The sequence below is a fragment of the Zalophus californianus genome, chromosome 8, assembly GCF_009762305.2.
Source record: "Zalophus californianus isolate mZalCal1 chromosome 8, mZalCal1.pri.v2, whole genome shotgun sequence".
Taxonomy (NCBI): Eukaryota; Metazoa; Chordata; class Mammalia; order Carnivora; family Otariidae; genus Zalophus; species Zalophus californianus.
Genome location: NC_045602.1, coordinates 127,796,776 through 127,811,368, shown reverse-complemented (window position 1 = coordinate 127,811,368; position 14,593 = coordinate 127,796,776). Strand labels below are relative to the sequence as shown.

At 51.3% G+C, this 14,593-nt stretch overlaps 1 protein-coding gene across 3 annotated transcripts in view; it reads left to right on the top strand.

The window, feature by feature from the left end:
• PREX1 (phosphatidylinositol-3,4,5-trisphosphate dependent Rac exchange factor 1) overlaps positions 1–14,593 on the top strand; it is a 176,894-nt gene that overhangs the window by 98,258 nt on the left and 64,043 nt on the right. For all 3 annotated transcript variants that reach the window (XM_027621888.2, XM_027621889.2, XM_027621890.2), the window contains exons 6-7: positions 2,216–2,377; positions 9,111–9,244. In XM_027621888.2, coding sequence (XP_027477689.1) covers positions 2,216–2,377; positions 9,111–9,244 — 296 coding nt within the window. The remainder of the gene's footprint in view (positions 1–2,215; positions 2,378–9,110; positions 9,245–14,593) is intronic.

Below are 14,593 nucleotides of genomic sequence, written 5' to 3'. Positions count from 1 at the left end.
CCCAGCCGCAGCGCCCACCCTCCATCCTGCACCTCGGGCTGAGCGCAGACACCTTGCCCACAGCGGCTCTAACACCCAGTGTCAGCTCAGGTTCTTGTGTGTGGTGAGCCGCGGTAGCCTGGGGATGCTCCCTCGGGGTGGGGCACCTGCTCGCACTTCTTTTTTTTTTTTTTTTTTTCCAAAGCTTCGGGTCACGCTCTCCTTCCCCTTGTCTGATTTATTTCGATCCTGTTCACCGCCTGGGGCTGTTGTCTGGTCCCCCCTTCCCCTGGGGGAGCACCTTTTGCCAGAGAGAGGGCTCCATCTCCCCCTTCCTTGCTTCCCCTTTGCTGTGTCCCCGGAACCTGGCAGGCGCTTAGGAAACCCTCCGGGTCCTGATGCTGCAGAACATCTGGGCCTTGGGACCGTTAGGACCTGTCCTCCAGAAAAGAGGCTGTTGGTTTTCAGGCGGGGCAAAAATGAAGTGAATGGAGAGGGAACATTCTGGGGTTGGTTTTCTGCTGGGAGCCCTCCGAACAACGCGCTGGCAGATTGCCCCCTGCTGTCCCGGCACGTGTTGTCAGAGAACAGGCTGCTGATGGCTAGCGTAGACTGAGAGCTTACCACGTACGTACTTGACTGCGGAGGTCCTTTCCCTGGAGTACTGGATTCACCGTGCCCGTGAACAGAACCAGATTCACATCCAGGCTCTCATCCACGTTCCTCCTTGTACTTTGTTGGGGCCTTGGATTATTCTGCCTCTATCTCCTTATCTGTTAAAGGGGATAATAATGGACCCCACCTCCCACGCACAGAGTAAAGGCTGAGTGGGCAGTAACTCTGCCACCCTTCTCCTCCTCACCATGGTCCTCCTTATCAGCACTTTTCAGCATGGAGGGCCACTGGCCCAAGGTCACCTGGCTACAGAGGGGCAGAGCCAGCCCTGGCACCCACGTGTGGCACGTCAGAGCACCACATCTGTGATTTTCAAGGGAGCAGAGAGGTAGGGAGATCCTGGAACCGTTAGGCACGTCTGGGTCGTCTGGTGAAGGAGACCTGTCTCTGCTGGCACGGGCCTGTCGGTTGAGTGATTCGGCTGGAAAATTTTCCCTGCAATCTTGAGGTCCTGCTAGCGTCTCCCTCCTGTTTCTCTCTCATCACACATAGCGCGTGGCAAAAGCCCTTTGATGACAACGAGCCTGGCCTTCAGCACGGCCCAGGCCTGCGCTTGTGGCGGGGGTGTGAAGCGGTGGGAGAGGGCCGTGGAATAGGGCCTGCCCAGACTGGCCACTTGCCGCGGGCCGTCCTGTCCCTGTGAGGTGGGGTCTTTTTCTACCTGTTCTACGGATGAGACGACTGGGGCTGGGTGGGGTCTGTATCTGTGGCCTGCTCTCTGACCTCCTGATCTCTGTCTTGTTTCTCTCTTTTCCTTTCTGTCTTTCTCATTTACATCTCCTCCAGCTACACTGTCTCATTGCCGTTCCTCCTTACATCCCGTAAACACTCCCACCCCAGGCCCTTTGCATTTGCCCTACACTGTCTGGCCCACTCTTCCCCAAGATTTTTGCAGGACTCCCTCCCTTGCTTTATCCAGAGTCTCTGTTTAAATGTCACCTCCTCCAAGAGGCCTCCCCTGACCTCCCCATTTGAAAGAACACCTCCCGGGGCTCCTGGGTGGCTCAGTCAGTTAAGCGTCTGCCTTCGGCTCAGGTCACGATCTTGGGATCCTGGGATCGAGCCCCAAATCGGGCTCCCTGCTCAGCAGGGAGTCTGTTTCTCCCTCTGCCCATCCTCTGGCTTGTGCTCTGTCTCTCAAATAAATAAATAAAATCTCAAAAAAAAAAAAAAACAAAAGAAAGAACACCTCCCTTCCCAAGACCTTCAAGCCTGTCTTTCTGATTTGCTTTCATAGTATTTATCAGTGCCTGACATTGTATTGTACACGTGAGTTTTCTTTATTTTGGTCCATCTCCTTTACTAGAATGTAATACCCACCAGGTGAGGAATTTTTCTCTGTTTCATTGACAGATTTGTCCCCACGCCCTAGAATACTGCTCTGCCATGAAGAAGGTGCTCAGGGGACATTTATTGAATGAGTGAATGAATGAGCAAATGAATCAGTGATGCTCCCCAGCCCCAGAACACCCGCTTTGGCTCAGGGTCAGGTGACCTGGATGCCGTGTCTGGGCCCCTCTGAGTCAACGTCTCTCATTCCTGTCCTCATCTGTCCCCTTAGGAGCTGGCCAAGAGGACTCCTGGCAAGCACCCGGACCACCCTGCGGTCCAGAGCGCCCTGCAGGCCATGAAGACTGTGTGCTCTAACATCAACGAGACCAAGCGGCAGATGGAGAAGCTGGAGGTCCTGGAGCAGCTGCAGTCCCACATTGAGGGCTGGGAGGTGCGTCAGGCGGGAGGCCTCCCGGGCTTGAGAGGGGCCCCGGGGATGCGCAGCTGCAGGTACACTGTAGTCTGGCCCCCAGATTTCAGCCTGCCATGTGTGTGTGGTTTGGCCTCCGCGGCGTTTGTGTAAAAAAAAAAAAAAAAAATTGTTATTTTCCTGTGAAGTCCACATAAAAGTCTAGATTTAAAGTTTCTTTTGAAAAATCGGTAGCCCTGGGCCCCCACTTCCCCTGACCACAGCCACTAGAGCTTCCAGTTTTTTCCTTAGTCCCCAGTGCCTCCCATTCCTCCCCAGTCTCTCTCCTTCACACGTTGCCTTGTCTGCCTGGTGTCCATAGGCCTTTGAGCTTTTGATGCCAAGGTCCACGGTAGTGCTTACCGGTCCACTCCAGGACAGAATTCTGGCCTTGACGCTCCCTTGCTGGGTGACTTTAGGCAGATGTCCTAACTTCTCTGAACCTCCTGTTTCCTCATCTATTCCTGGCATACAGTAGGTACTCAATAAATGGTAGGTGTTGCTATTACATTACTACCGTCACGCTTACGGGGGTCTGGGATTCTTGAAATCTCATTGTGCATGTGTTTAAACCTCCATGTTTTCCTTAGATTTATTTGTTTAAACCTCCATGTCTTCCTTAGATTATCAGAGATTTCCTACAAATCTGTTGAAGGAAATGGGGAAATCTGAATAAATAAAAAAAAAAAATGAGTATCAGAGTAAATGCAGCTGGAATGGAAGATCAAACGCAAAGATGAAAGACTCCTAGATTCTTCTCTGAATCATCTGCCTTTGGGTTTTCTGGCGCTTGCCACTTTTGGGATTTCCACTTCTTTGCCCTGCGTTCCGGAATCCTGAATGTGACTCCGTATCACTGCAGAGATTGAGAGTCTGACTGTAGAGAGGGGCCTGCTTTGAGGGAGGAGGCGGGGAGTGTCGATTGGCGCTTGCCACGTACCCATCCTCCTCCCGCTGGGCCTTCCCGTCCTCCTGGAGCCCGGGAACGAGGAGCTGCATTTTTCAGACCCCCTTGTAGATCAGGTTTGGGATGTGATTGGCCAAAGTCAGATCCAGCTGCTGGGGATTGGGCAGATGGGGTGGGACAGAGGCCACCCCGTGCTGTCTTTGCAGCAGAGCACAGCTGTGGTCGTGTTGGGCAGTCCATGGTAGCATCAGCAGAGGGTCCGGGCTCCAGCATCCTGGGTATCTGGAGGCATGGGACACCTGCTGGTTGTTGGTGGCATGTATCTATCAGGCAGGGGACCGGCTCTGTGGCTGGCAGTTGAGGCAGTAGCTCCCAAAGGCTAGATGCAGCCTGGTGGCATTTTCCTGGAGTATCTGCTCGGGCAGGTGTGTGTGACTCTTCCTTCTCCCAGTGGGGGCCAAGGCAGTGGCTCTGTGGGGAGTGGGCCAGATATACGGTGTTGTTGGTTTTCTGGGAGCCCCGGTTTGGATTCCTGCCTCTCCTAGACCATCTGACAATTAAGTAAGCCCCTTATTTCTTTCTGCTTAAAATATATGTAGCTTGGTTTCTATGTCCTGTGACTGCAAATTGCCGGATACTCAGGCGTGTCGGTTAGGGTGTGTTGTCTCAGGACTCATGCCGGCCCCAAGGTGTCAGAGCTCCCACTTTGTCTCCTGCAGTTCTGTTGGCCTTCCCCGCCCAGTTCCATGAGAGCCGGAGCTCCAGGCATCTCGTGTTCCAGAATTGCAGGAGACAGGGGTATGGCCAGAGCAGTTGAGAGGAAGCTCTTCTCAGTGGAGGAAAACCTTTCCCGGACGCCCCAAAGAGACTTCCCCTTTCGTCTCATTGACCGGTGGGTCACACGGCCACTTTCAGCCAACACGCCTGCCTAAAGAGCAAACAGAATGGAGGGTGTGTTTAAGCCTGTTTGGGCTTTGAGCTTCCTGGCAGCCAAGGTGAAGAGAGCTGGAGACATAAGTTACTCAATATTTATTTTCAAAAAAGGAAGACCGAGCCGTTCTTCTGGGAGACAGAGAGTTTCCTGGAAACCAGCTGAAAAAGAAATTTCCCACATGGGAGCCTGTGGAGAGGAGAGTTGAGCAAGCAGTTTGGCAGCGGGAGCAGAAGTGATTTCTAGATGCCTACTTCTGGGAAGGGCCTAGGGAAATAGGAACTAAGGATCTTTGGGGGCCCTTTTAGACCCTGAAAAATCTGCAGTTGGAAAGTGGCCCTGATTTCGATCACTGTTTCTGGGTGCTGTAGGAAATACATGTGCCAGAATAAGAATTGCTGGCGATGATTGAGCCCTATTACATGTCTCCAGGACTAAGGGGAGGTGCTCTTATGATCCCCATTGGACAGCTGAGGAAACTGAGGCACAGGGACTTGGTTTGGAGGCCCAGCCCTGTAACTGACAGATTCCCCTGCCTCAGGCAAGTTTGTCACGCTCTCTTGGCCTCCATTTGCCCTTGGTTGTCTAATTTGAGTAATAATATCTCTTGAAGGTACCTCCTGGTGTCATTCTTTTTTTATTTTTTTAAGATTTTATTTATTTGTGTGTGTGTGAGAGAGAGGGAGAGCACAAGCAGGGGGGGAGGGCAGAGGGAGGAGCAGGCTCCCCGCTGAGCTAGGAGCCCAATGCAGGACTGGATCCCAGGACCCTGGGATCATGACCTGAGCCGAAGGCAGACGCTTAACAACTGAGCCACCCAGGCATCCCTCTTCTGGTGTCATTCTCAGGATAAAGTGAAAATTGGAGTATGAATGCTCTTTGGAAAAAAGTAGAGTGGTTTTCTGTGCAGTAGAAAGGTTTCTTTTTTTTTTTTTAAAGTGTATTTATTTAAGTAATCTCTACTCCCAATTTGGGGCTTCAGCTCACAACCCCGAGATCAAAAGAGTCACGTACTCCACTGACTGAGCCAGCCAGGTGCCCCAGTAGGAAGGTTTTTAAATGCAGTTTGATCCTCAGGGTGACTTGTAAAAATAATGTGTTATCATAGCTAGAAAAAATCGCATGTAACAGTGAAGCTACTTGCAGTGGCCTCATGCTCTCTGTAGTTACAGCCTCAGGGGACAGTGTGACTTTGGGGGTAGTTTGTGGTGAACGTCAGTGGTTGCAGATCCTTACTTCTGCTAATCTTCCTGATAATTACTGATCTTTCCATCTGACCTCTCACCAGTCTGGTTAGATGGCTGCCATCTAGCTCTTGGAATATGGCTGGCAAGGGACTCATTGTGGGAGGAGGGGCAATCTCTCCTTGGCTGCTTTCTGGCCATGTGCTTGGGCTTGCATCCTGAGTTTGATCTCCGATCGCTGGCTCCTCGCCCTCCCCGCATCCTTCCTAAGCTGCTTGTCCTTTTTAGTCGTGAGACTGGTTTACTTAAAACCAGATAAGTTAATCCGTAAATCCACTTTACAGAACACGCAAGTAAATGGCAGGATGTTGCAATACGGTGGAAGTGGGTGAACGAGCCAGCCCCCTTTGCGGGGAGGGGTTCTTTGTCCTCAGTTTCCCCATCTGAAAAGTCCGGATAATCGCAGCCCCCCTTCTTGGGTCACTTGAGGATTCGGGAGGGGACGCATGTACAGCACTCAAAACAGTGCTCCTTCATCGGCTCGGAGTAAACGCTCTGTAAACGTCAGGAGGAGCAGGGGCAGAAGAGCAGGATTTCATTCTTACTTTTTTTTTAGATGAAAAATTATCATGCAACTTTAGCTACAGCTCATACCCGGTGTGGCCCGACCCTCCTGCAGGGGGACACTCGGGGAGCAAGCCCCATGGACTTTTGTGTGAAGCTCACAGTAATAAGAAATGCATGTTCTTAATAAGAAGGAAATAGGGCACACTTGTCTTGCTGGCTCTGGAAATGCTGGTTGCCCACTCACCCATGAGGGTACAGAAGGAAAATAGGAGTGAGGAAACATAAAATTTTTATTAAAAAAAAAAAAAAAGACCATAAACAGAAATGGTCATAGGTCCTTCCACCCTTCCTGGGATGCTCTACGCTCCAGGGGGCTATGGTCTCTCCCCTTCGGAGACCCCTGCTGTAGACCAGTAGTCTCATAAAAAGTCCTTCAGGTTGTCAGGTTACCTTCTAAAAGGCAGCCCTCCCTCCCCTCCCTGGGTAGTAGAGGTTGGTGGGTAGGAGAGGGGGGCCATCCTGTCTGGGTTCAAATCCCAGCTTGCTCACTGACCAGCTGTGTGACCTTGAACTAGTCACTTCCCTGCTCTGTGCTTCAGTTTCTTTATCCGTAAAATGAGAGTTGTCGTAAGGATGAACTGTACTTGTATAAAATACTTAGAACCGTAGCGGGCGCGTGGTAAGCTTTCCTCATCTTCTCTCCACGTTAATGCTTCAGTTTGAGCGAGTCTGCACTGTCCGCAAGTCTCTAGCCCTGGCTGGTGGAAGCCTTGGTTCTCAGCCTCTTCCCTGTGCATCTGATCCTCAGCACCACCCCTGACCCAGGTTCAAGGATTCTGGGGAGACTGAGGGCCATCTGGGCTTCTCAGCAGGGCTAGGGTGGATGGGGCATCCCCCTGTAGTGTCCTTGGCAGTTCAAGTGTATTTGCTAGGTGGTCTTTGGCCAAGGCTGGAGGGGCAGCTTCCCAGGCTGGGTTCACTGCTCTTTGCAGTCCCTAGACGTTGACAGAGGGAGGTCAAGTGTAGGCCTGTGTGATGTCGGGGTTCTGGGCCCTGCAGCCAGGCCAGGTACCAGATTCACATACAAGCAGCTAAAATCCCTCTTTGGAGGCTGGAAGGTGGAGGGGTGGGCATGAGTGAGGTGAGGGGATGAGGCGGGGAGGCAGGCGGCCTCCAGGAGCTGCTGAATGGCTTCTGCCCTGAGCTGACCCATGGGCCATGGGTAGAGCCTCATCACCCCAAGAGTCATGCTCACCCTGTTGGTGAGGATACTGGGGGCCCAGGGGGCTCTTCGTCATGAGAGCCCCGAGCCCTGGCGCAGCGGGCTCACTCCCTCGCTGGTGGCTGTGTGCGGAGTCCGAGGCCTGTCTGCAGCATGCAGACGTCTGTGCTCTGGTTTCTGTTAACAGGTGCACATGCCTGCCCTAGGCAGCCTAGCCCTTGACCACAAGGAGGCTGGTGTCCCAGGACCCCAAGTGGGCCCCAGAGGGATCTCTGGCATTTTTGGGTGATGAATGTGCTGTGCTCAAGGGACACAGCACGGAGCAGGGGAGACTGCAGTGGGCAGTTAGCAGAAAGCCTGATTTCTGCGTTTCTAGAACCAGTTCCCCTTCCTGGGTCTCAGAAATAACTGAGTCAGCATACCTCATCGGATGTGAACTCCTCTTTGGTTCTGGGTGTCGCGTGTTTGGGGAAGGAGACTGTGCACACTTCTCCCTCTCTCTTTCTCAAGTTCATTTCTGGGCAGAGACAGCATCATGCATCATTCTCCTCCTCTGTAATCTGTAGGTCTGTCAAACAAACCTCCCTGAACCCCTCTTTCGTGTAGTATCCCTCGGGCGTAAATGTCACAGGCACCCCACTGTCTGCCTATTGATGGGCCTGGTCCTAATCTTGATGTGTGGGTTCAAGCACCTGGTTGCCTGCCGAAAGGAGGGAAGATGGCATAAATGAGGTAGAAGTTGATTTCTCAGCAGGAGAGCAGGTGGGCGGGTGGGCAGCTCTGCTCCCTGTGGACCCAGGTTCCTGCCTGCTTCTTGCTCCACCGTCTGCTACCGTGTATGCCGTGTTCTGGTTGTCTTCCAGCCTGTGACAAGAGGGAAGGGAGGGAGAGGAGAGGAAGCTATTTTCTTTCAAGGAAATATTGTAAAAACAGGGCACACTGGCCATACTTTAGTCACATGACCCACATGGGTACAAGGGATGCTGGGAAACGGAGTCTGTGCTTGGCCAGCTGAGTGCCAGCTAACTCCATTCCTGTGACAGGTAGGAGCCTACGTGGCTGGCATCCGGGGCCCTCCCAGGTGTGTTTCCAGCCCCCTCTCATTTAGCACTTTGAGAGCTCTGTGCCCCGCTCTTGGTCATGCCCAAGCTCCAGACAGACCTGTGCCTCTCCTGACCCCACCAGCTGGAACGTCACGGAGGTTCAGGGAGCTTCACACACACGGAGCGTCGTGGCCACCTCCGTCACTTAGCATAGATGACCAGGTAGAGTTTGAGAACTGCTTCCATCTGTGTTCCTATCTGTAGCTAGGGTAAGTGCTCCAAGAATCCTGCCCCGATGGTGTTCATACTGTTTATCACCCGCTCTACAGGCATTTATTGAGTATCTGCTGGGTGCCCGAGAGGGTTACAGGTGCTTGGAAGACGGTGGCAAATGCTGACTAATGCTTGATAATGCTTCCTGTCCTTAGTGGAAGGGGCATTCTAGTGGGGTCAGTGATATCATCACAAGGTAAGACATAAATGAGGAAGGGATAGGCGAAAACAAAACAAACATGAAAAGCCCCAAACCCCAAGCAAGAACTGAACCAAAATAAAACCGGATGCCAACTCAGGCTGGGTGGATCACTTCCCCTCCCCGAGCCCAGGTTTCTCTCCTAAGAAATGGGCATCTCCATGCGCTCTTCCTGGCACTGTTCCGGCGTGCTCGACAGACAGAAGCCATTGATCAGATTGTTTGGATTTTTCTGGCTGCTGAGAGAGTTCCTGCAGTGGTGCATTTAAAATGGTTTTGGGGCGCGAGCAAGGCAGTGGCAGGTTCTGTCCCTGGGAAGGAAGCGGATATGCCCGAGTGCTCGCCTGGATTTACCAGCTCATGCCCTGCTCCCCTCGTCACTCTCTCAGGGCTCCAACCTCACGGACATCTGCACCCAGCTCCTCCTGCAAGGGACTTTGTTAAAAATCTCCGCAGGCAACATCCAGGAGAGGGCCTTCTTCCTCTTCGACAACCTCCTTGTCTACTGCAAGCGGAAATCCAGGTGAGTTGCTGGGGCGGCTGGGGGCTGGGCTGCCCAGGTGGGCCAGGAGGCAGGAATTCGGTGGGACCTTGACAGTCTCTCACGGTGACACCTTAGGCTTGTCACTTCCCTCTCTGGGCCTCCCTTTTCTGAGTTGAGGGGTTTGTTCTAGATCAGCACTGCCTAACAGAAATATAATGTGAGCCATACGTCTTATTTAAAATTTTCTAGCAGCCACTTTAAAAAAAATCAAAAAGAAATAGGCAAAGTGAATTTAAATTATATATTTTATGTTTTCCAATATGTCTCTAAATATTATTTTAATGTATACAACAAATATATAATCAATTTTTTAAAGTTATTAAAGAGATATTTTGCATTTTGTTTTGTACACTAAGCCATCAAAATTGGGTGCATATCTTACACGTAATGGCACATCTCAGTTTGTCCTAGCCTTGTTTTAGGTGCTCAGCAGCCACATGTGGCTTGTGGCTGTTGTATTGGACAGTGTGGTTCTAGATGGTCATAGAAATTTGGGGATTCTTTGTGACACTGACATCCTGTGATTCTAAGATCCAAAGGTGGGGGATTCAAGGGCAGAGGGCTCTTTCACTATTAAGCTTTTTGAGGGAAAGAGTAGTACCTTTGTCACTTTTGTGTCTTTCCCTGGAGCGCCCTACACTTTGTAGAGTCGAGGAGTGAATGGACGAGTGGTGAGTGGTAGACACATACAGGTGCATGCAAGCTTGCAAGTGTGAATGATGGGGCGTGTGGGCAGATGGGAGGCGGGATAGGTGCATTGGCAGGGGTTGGAGGATGAGTGGATGGTGGATGAAGGGGGGCAGGGAGGATTGTGGATGGATGTGCGAATTGATCTGTGGATGGATGAGTGAGTGGGTGAAGGAGCGAATGGGTGAGTGGTTGGAGGTGTAGGAGATGGCTGGCTGGAGGGATGGACAGAAAATGGGGAATGTGTGGATGTTTGGATAGTTGGAGAAGTGGATGAAGACATGATGAGCTGGCAGAGGTGCGTTCAGATGAATGGTGAGTTGGGGCCTTCAGGTATGATATTTAAATGAATGGGTAGATGGAGGGATGGTCATAAAATGGGAGATTCGTGGGTAGATGGTCGGATGGATGGATGGATGGATGGTTGGTTGATAGTTGTTGGGGTGGTTGGATTCTGGGATGGAGGGTTGGGTAATTGAACGACCAAGTGGGTGGATGGGTGGATGGATGGTTGGCGAGGGAGCACTGGGAGACAGAGGGGTAGGGGAATGAGTGACCGGCTGGCTGGCTGGCTGGGTAGCTGGGTGGATAGATTGGTGGACTGAGAGGTCCCTGCCTTTCAGTTTTCTGAAGAAGTCCTTTTTGAATCCTCCTTCCTGTTGTCTTATTTTAGGGCTGAAACAGTGACTTTCCAGAGGCTTCTTTACTCTTTTATCTAGGAAACGCTAAGGCTGAGGGGAGGTCCAGACCCTGGGCCCTACCGTCAGCAATGCCTCCACCCTCCTCTGGGCTCTAGGCGTGTCACTTACTGTCCCTGAGCCTCTGTCTCCTTGTCTGTTTCTGCTGGCCTCCTAAGGTTGTCGTGAGGAGCCTTTCCATAGGATGAATGATGGCGTTCCTTGCGTGTTTGTGGGCTTCTCTTTCTCCTCCAGCCTGACCTCTCCGAGCCTCAGTTTTCTCTTCTGTAGAATGGGGATGATAAACCCCTTCTTACAGTAGAGTTTGGTGTAGAGCCAAGCTCCTTATGGTTCACATTTCTCTGGCTCTGTGACTTTGCCTCTGTTTGCCTCAGTTCCCTTATGTGCAAAACCGGGTGAATTATCGTATGTATCTCAAAGAGTCATTGTGAAGAGCAGATGTGTTAGGCATGCCCAGTATGTAGTAAAGCTCACAAAATAAGGGTTAGCTGCTATTACCATTAGTTAACTTACCTCCATCCGTGTTGGGTTCCTGTTCACCCACAGGTGCGGCTCCAGGCACAGAGTAGGCACTTCAACCACAGGCCCCGTCCCCTCTGCCCTTCTGCCCAGTTCTGGGTTTGGTCCTTCTGGTTGAAGGCCTTGGCCTCCGTCTTCGGCCATCTCCCGGAGCGTGTCTTCTTTATTTGCTGTTTCATTGCTGCCCACTCCATTAGGTCTGTGTCTCATGTCCCTCAGCCCCCCCATTAACACCCCCTTTTCCTTCTTCCTTGCTTCCCACCTGTTCTCACTGGGCCCATCCTGAGAGTCCTCCGCCCTTCCCTGCCAGCCGCTCTGGGCTGTCTGAAGCAGGCACTTTCCCCAGAACACTGGGGTTTAGAAAACAGAATGTCCCTTCGGGTGGGGCATGTGACCTGCTCCAGCTTTGGCTGAGTTTGCTCATTATGCCCTGGTGCAGGCCCTTCCTCCGTCGGCGTGGTCGCACCTGTCGGAGCAGTGGGTCCCACGTGGGCCTTCTGGGGCTGACCCTGGGGCTGCCATGAGCTGCCTGCCTCAGTTCTGTGAGTGGGCCAGGCTGGCTGGAGGGAAAGGGTACATCTGTCTCCTGAGAGAAGGTGGCTGGCGGCCAGCATTCCTGCCTCTGGATGGGGAGCCAGAGGGCCGGGCTCCAAGAGGTCCCAGGGGGATCGGGCAGCAGTGGATGGAACTGCCGGCCTGCCGGATGTGGTCACAGGAAATGCCTGTCACTGCTAGGTGTCTGCCGATGGTTTTGTCTTTGCTTGGGTCATGTGGGGCACCGCCCGTCCGGGACATGGGTCAGGGAAGGTCTCTGACTCAGAGTGATCCTGGCCTCATTTAAAAGTCGAGTCTTCTTGGATATCAGAAGTGGAAGGAGTGTTCTAAGAGCCCACCTCCCCATTCTTCGGAATGGGAAACTGAGACCCCCAAGAAGAGAAGAACCCAAGAAGAGCTCATCTCTAATACCTCAACTGCTTGTTTGCATCTTAGAGGTAACACGCAGTGCTTAAGGACACAGAGGCCCTGCCGCTCACTAGCTGTGCGGCCTTGGGCAAGTTACATCAGCTTTTTGTGCCTCTGTTTTCCTGTCTGTTCAATGGGGATAAAAGTAGTCCCCATCTGATAGGATTGTTTTTATAGATGAAGTACGATAAAACATGTAAATTGGTTAGAATAAGGCCTGGCACGTGTATGGAAAGGAGAAGAGTTACCACTCTGTCTTCCTTTGGGGGTCTTGCACACAGCTCAGCTCACACTTAAGTTGTGTCTGGAGCAAGACTCTTCATTTTCATCACAACTCCTGCCCCAGACGTTTTCCTCCTTGAGTCTTCCTCATTCTGAGTAAACGGCACTAAGGTTTACCCAGGAGCCCAGGCCAGAACCTTAGTTGACCTTGATGCTGACCTGCCTCACCCCAAACCCACTTCTTCAGCAAGTCCTTTCCATTCTGTCCCCAGACTTTGCCAGAACTTCAGTGTCATTCCAATAAGAATTCTAAGAGGGAGTTTTTATGTACGTATGTGTATATGATGGTAACATTTACCTGGAAATACAAAAATAGCCTCTACAGTTTTGAAAAAGGACAAAGCTGGGGGCCTCGTGCTGCTGGTAGCCGGGCTTACTATTCAGTTGCAGTAATTAAGACAACGTCGTATTGGTGCCGAATCAGACAAAGAGTTTAGTGGAATAGAAGAGTGAGTTCAGGAGCAGACCCCCATGGAAGTGTTCCTTTGAATTTCAACAAAAGTGCCAGGGCAGTTCAATAAATGATGCTTGGTTCGTTTGATATCCAATGGGGGAAAATGAGTCTTGACTGTTAGCTCACACAGTAACACAAAAAAATCAACTTCAGATGGATCACAGATTGAAATGTGCTGGGTAAAGCAATTAGGTTTCCAGAAGAAGGCATAAGAGACTACCTTCATGATCTGGCGGTAAGCAGAGATTTCTTAAATAGGACAAAAAGTGTCATTCTAAAGGAAAAATAGATTCATCAAATTACATTAAAATTAAGAACACAAATCAAAAGGCACTGCGAAGAGAGTAAAAAGGTAAGCTATGGACTAGGGATCTTCGCAATCCATGTAACTGACAGGGGACTCACATCTGGAATGTATTAAGAAGTCCTATAAGCCAAATTTGGCCCTCTGTTTTTATAAATAAAGGTTTATTGGCACACGGCATGCCCATTTGTTTTGGTGTTGTCAGTGGATGCTTTCCTGCGGCAAGGACAGAGTGGAGTAGTTGACACAGAGACATGAAGCCCCCCTAACTGAAAATGTTTACTATCTATCTGGCCCTTTTCAGAAAACGTTTGCCAACTCTTGCTATAAATCATTAAGAAAAAGACAACCCAACAGAAAAGTGCTCAAGGGACAGTCATTTCACAAAAGCCCATGCATGGCCCACAGGACCAGATGGCCAGTAGACATGAAAAGGTGCTTGGCCTTGTTACTCATCAGGGAAATATAAGTGAAATGTTTAATGAGCCACTACTCCGTGCCCACCAGAATGGCCAACATGGAAATTAGCTACAGAGGATGGGGATCCACTGGAATGTTCCTTACTCTACCAGGGCAGGGAGAATTGGTGCAACGACTTTGGAAAACAGCTTGGCATTCTCTGGTGAAGCCCACCGTGTACATCCCTTGTAACTCAGCAGTTCAGCCTCTAGGTAGATCACCTGCAGAGACGTGCACGTGTGTTCTTCATAAGACGTGCAGGAATGGTCACAGCAGTGCCAAACGGGAAGCAACCGACATACCCGTTGCCATCACCCTTTGTGATTCCATGTATGTGAAGTTCCAAAACAGGCAGAGTGAAGCCACGGGGTCACAGGTCAGGATAGTGGTGACCCTTGTGGGGGGACGGGGCAGGGGTGGGGGGGGTGACTGGGAAGGGGGCACGGTGGGGGGCTTTGGGGGTGTTTATAGGGATAATAGAGGTGTGCTCACTCTATAAAAGTTAAACAAGCCCCATCCTTCTTCGGGCATTTTTTTCCTGTATGGATTTTATACTTTAATGAAAAGTTTATAGAAGCTTGTATATACGCACACCTGTATAGGTACGCATGGGTTGGCACACACAAACCATTGCGCTGCTCATTGGCTTCTAGTTCCCCCTGCTCTCTGTTGGCCCCCTCTGCGGTCCCTTCTTTGCAGGCCGCCATGGGGAGTCCTTTATAACCTAGATCAGATCATGTTCTTCCTCTGCTTAGACCCTCCATGGCCCCCATCTCACACGGAGGAGCCCATTTTTACCACGGCCCAGAGGACCCCGCAGGATCTGGCCTGTGTGGCCACTCTGAACCCTGGCCCCCCACTCGCCTTCACCCACTCAGCTTCAGCCACCAGCTGGCTGGCTGCTCCTTACAACATGGCATGGGGCCTGTGTCCTCCGCCTGGAATGTTCCTCCCCAGATACC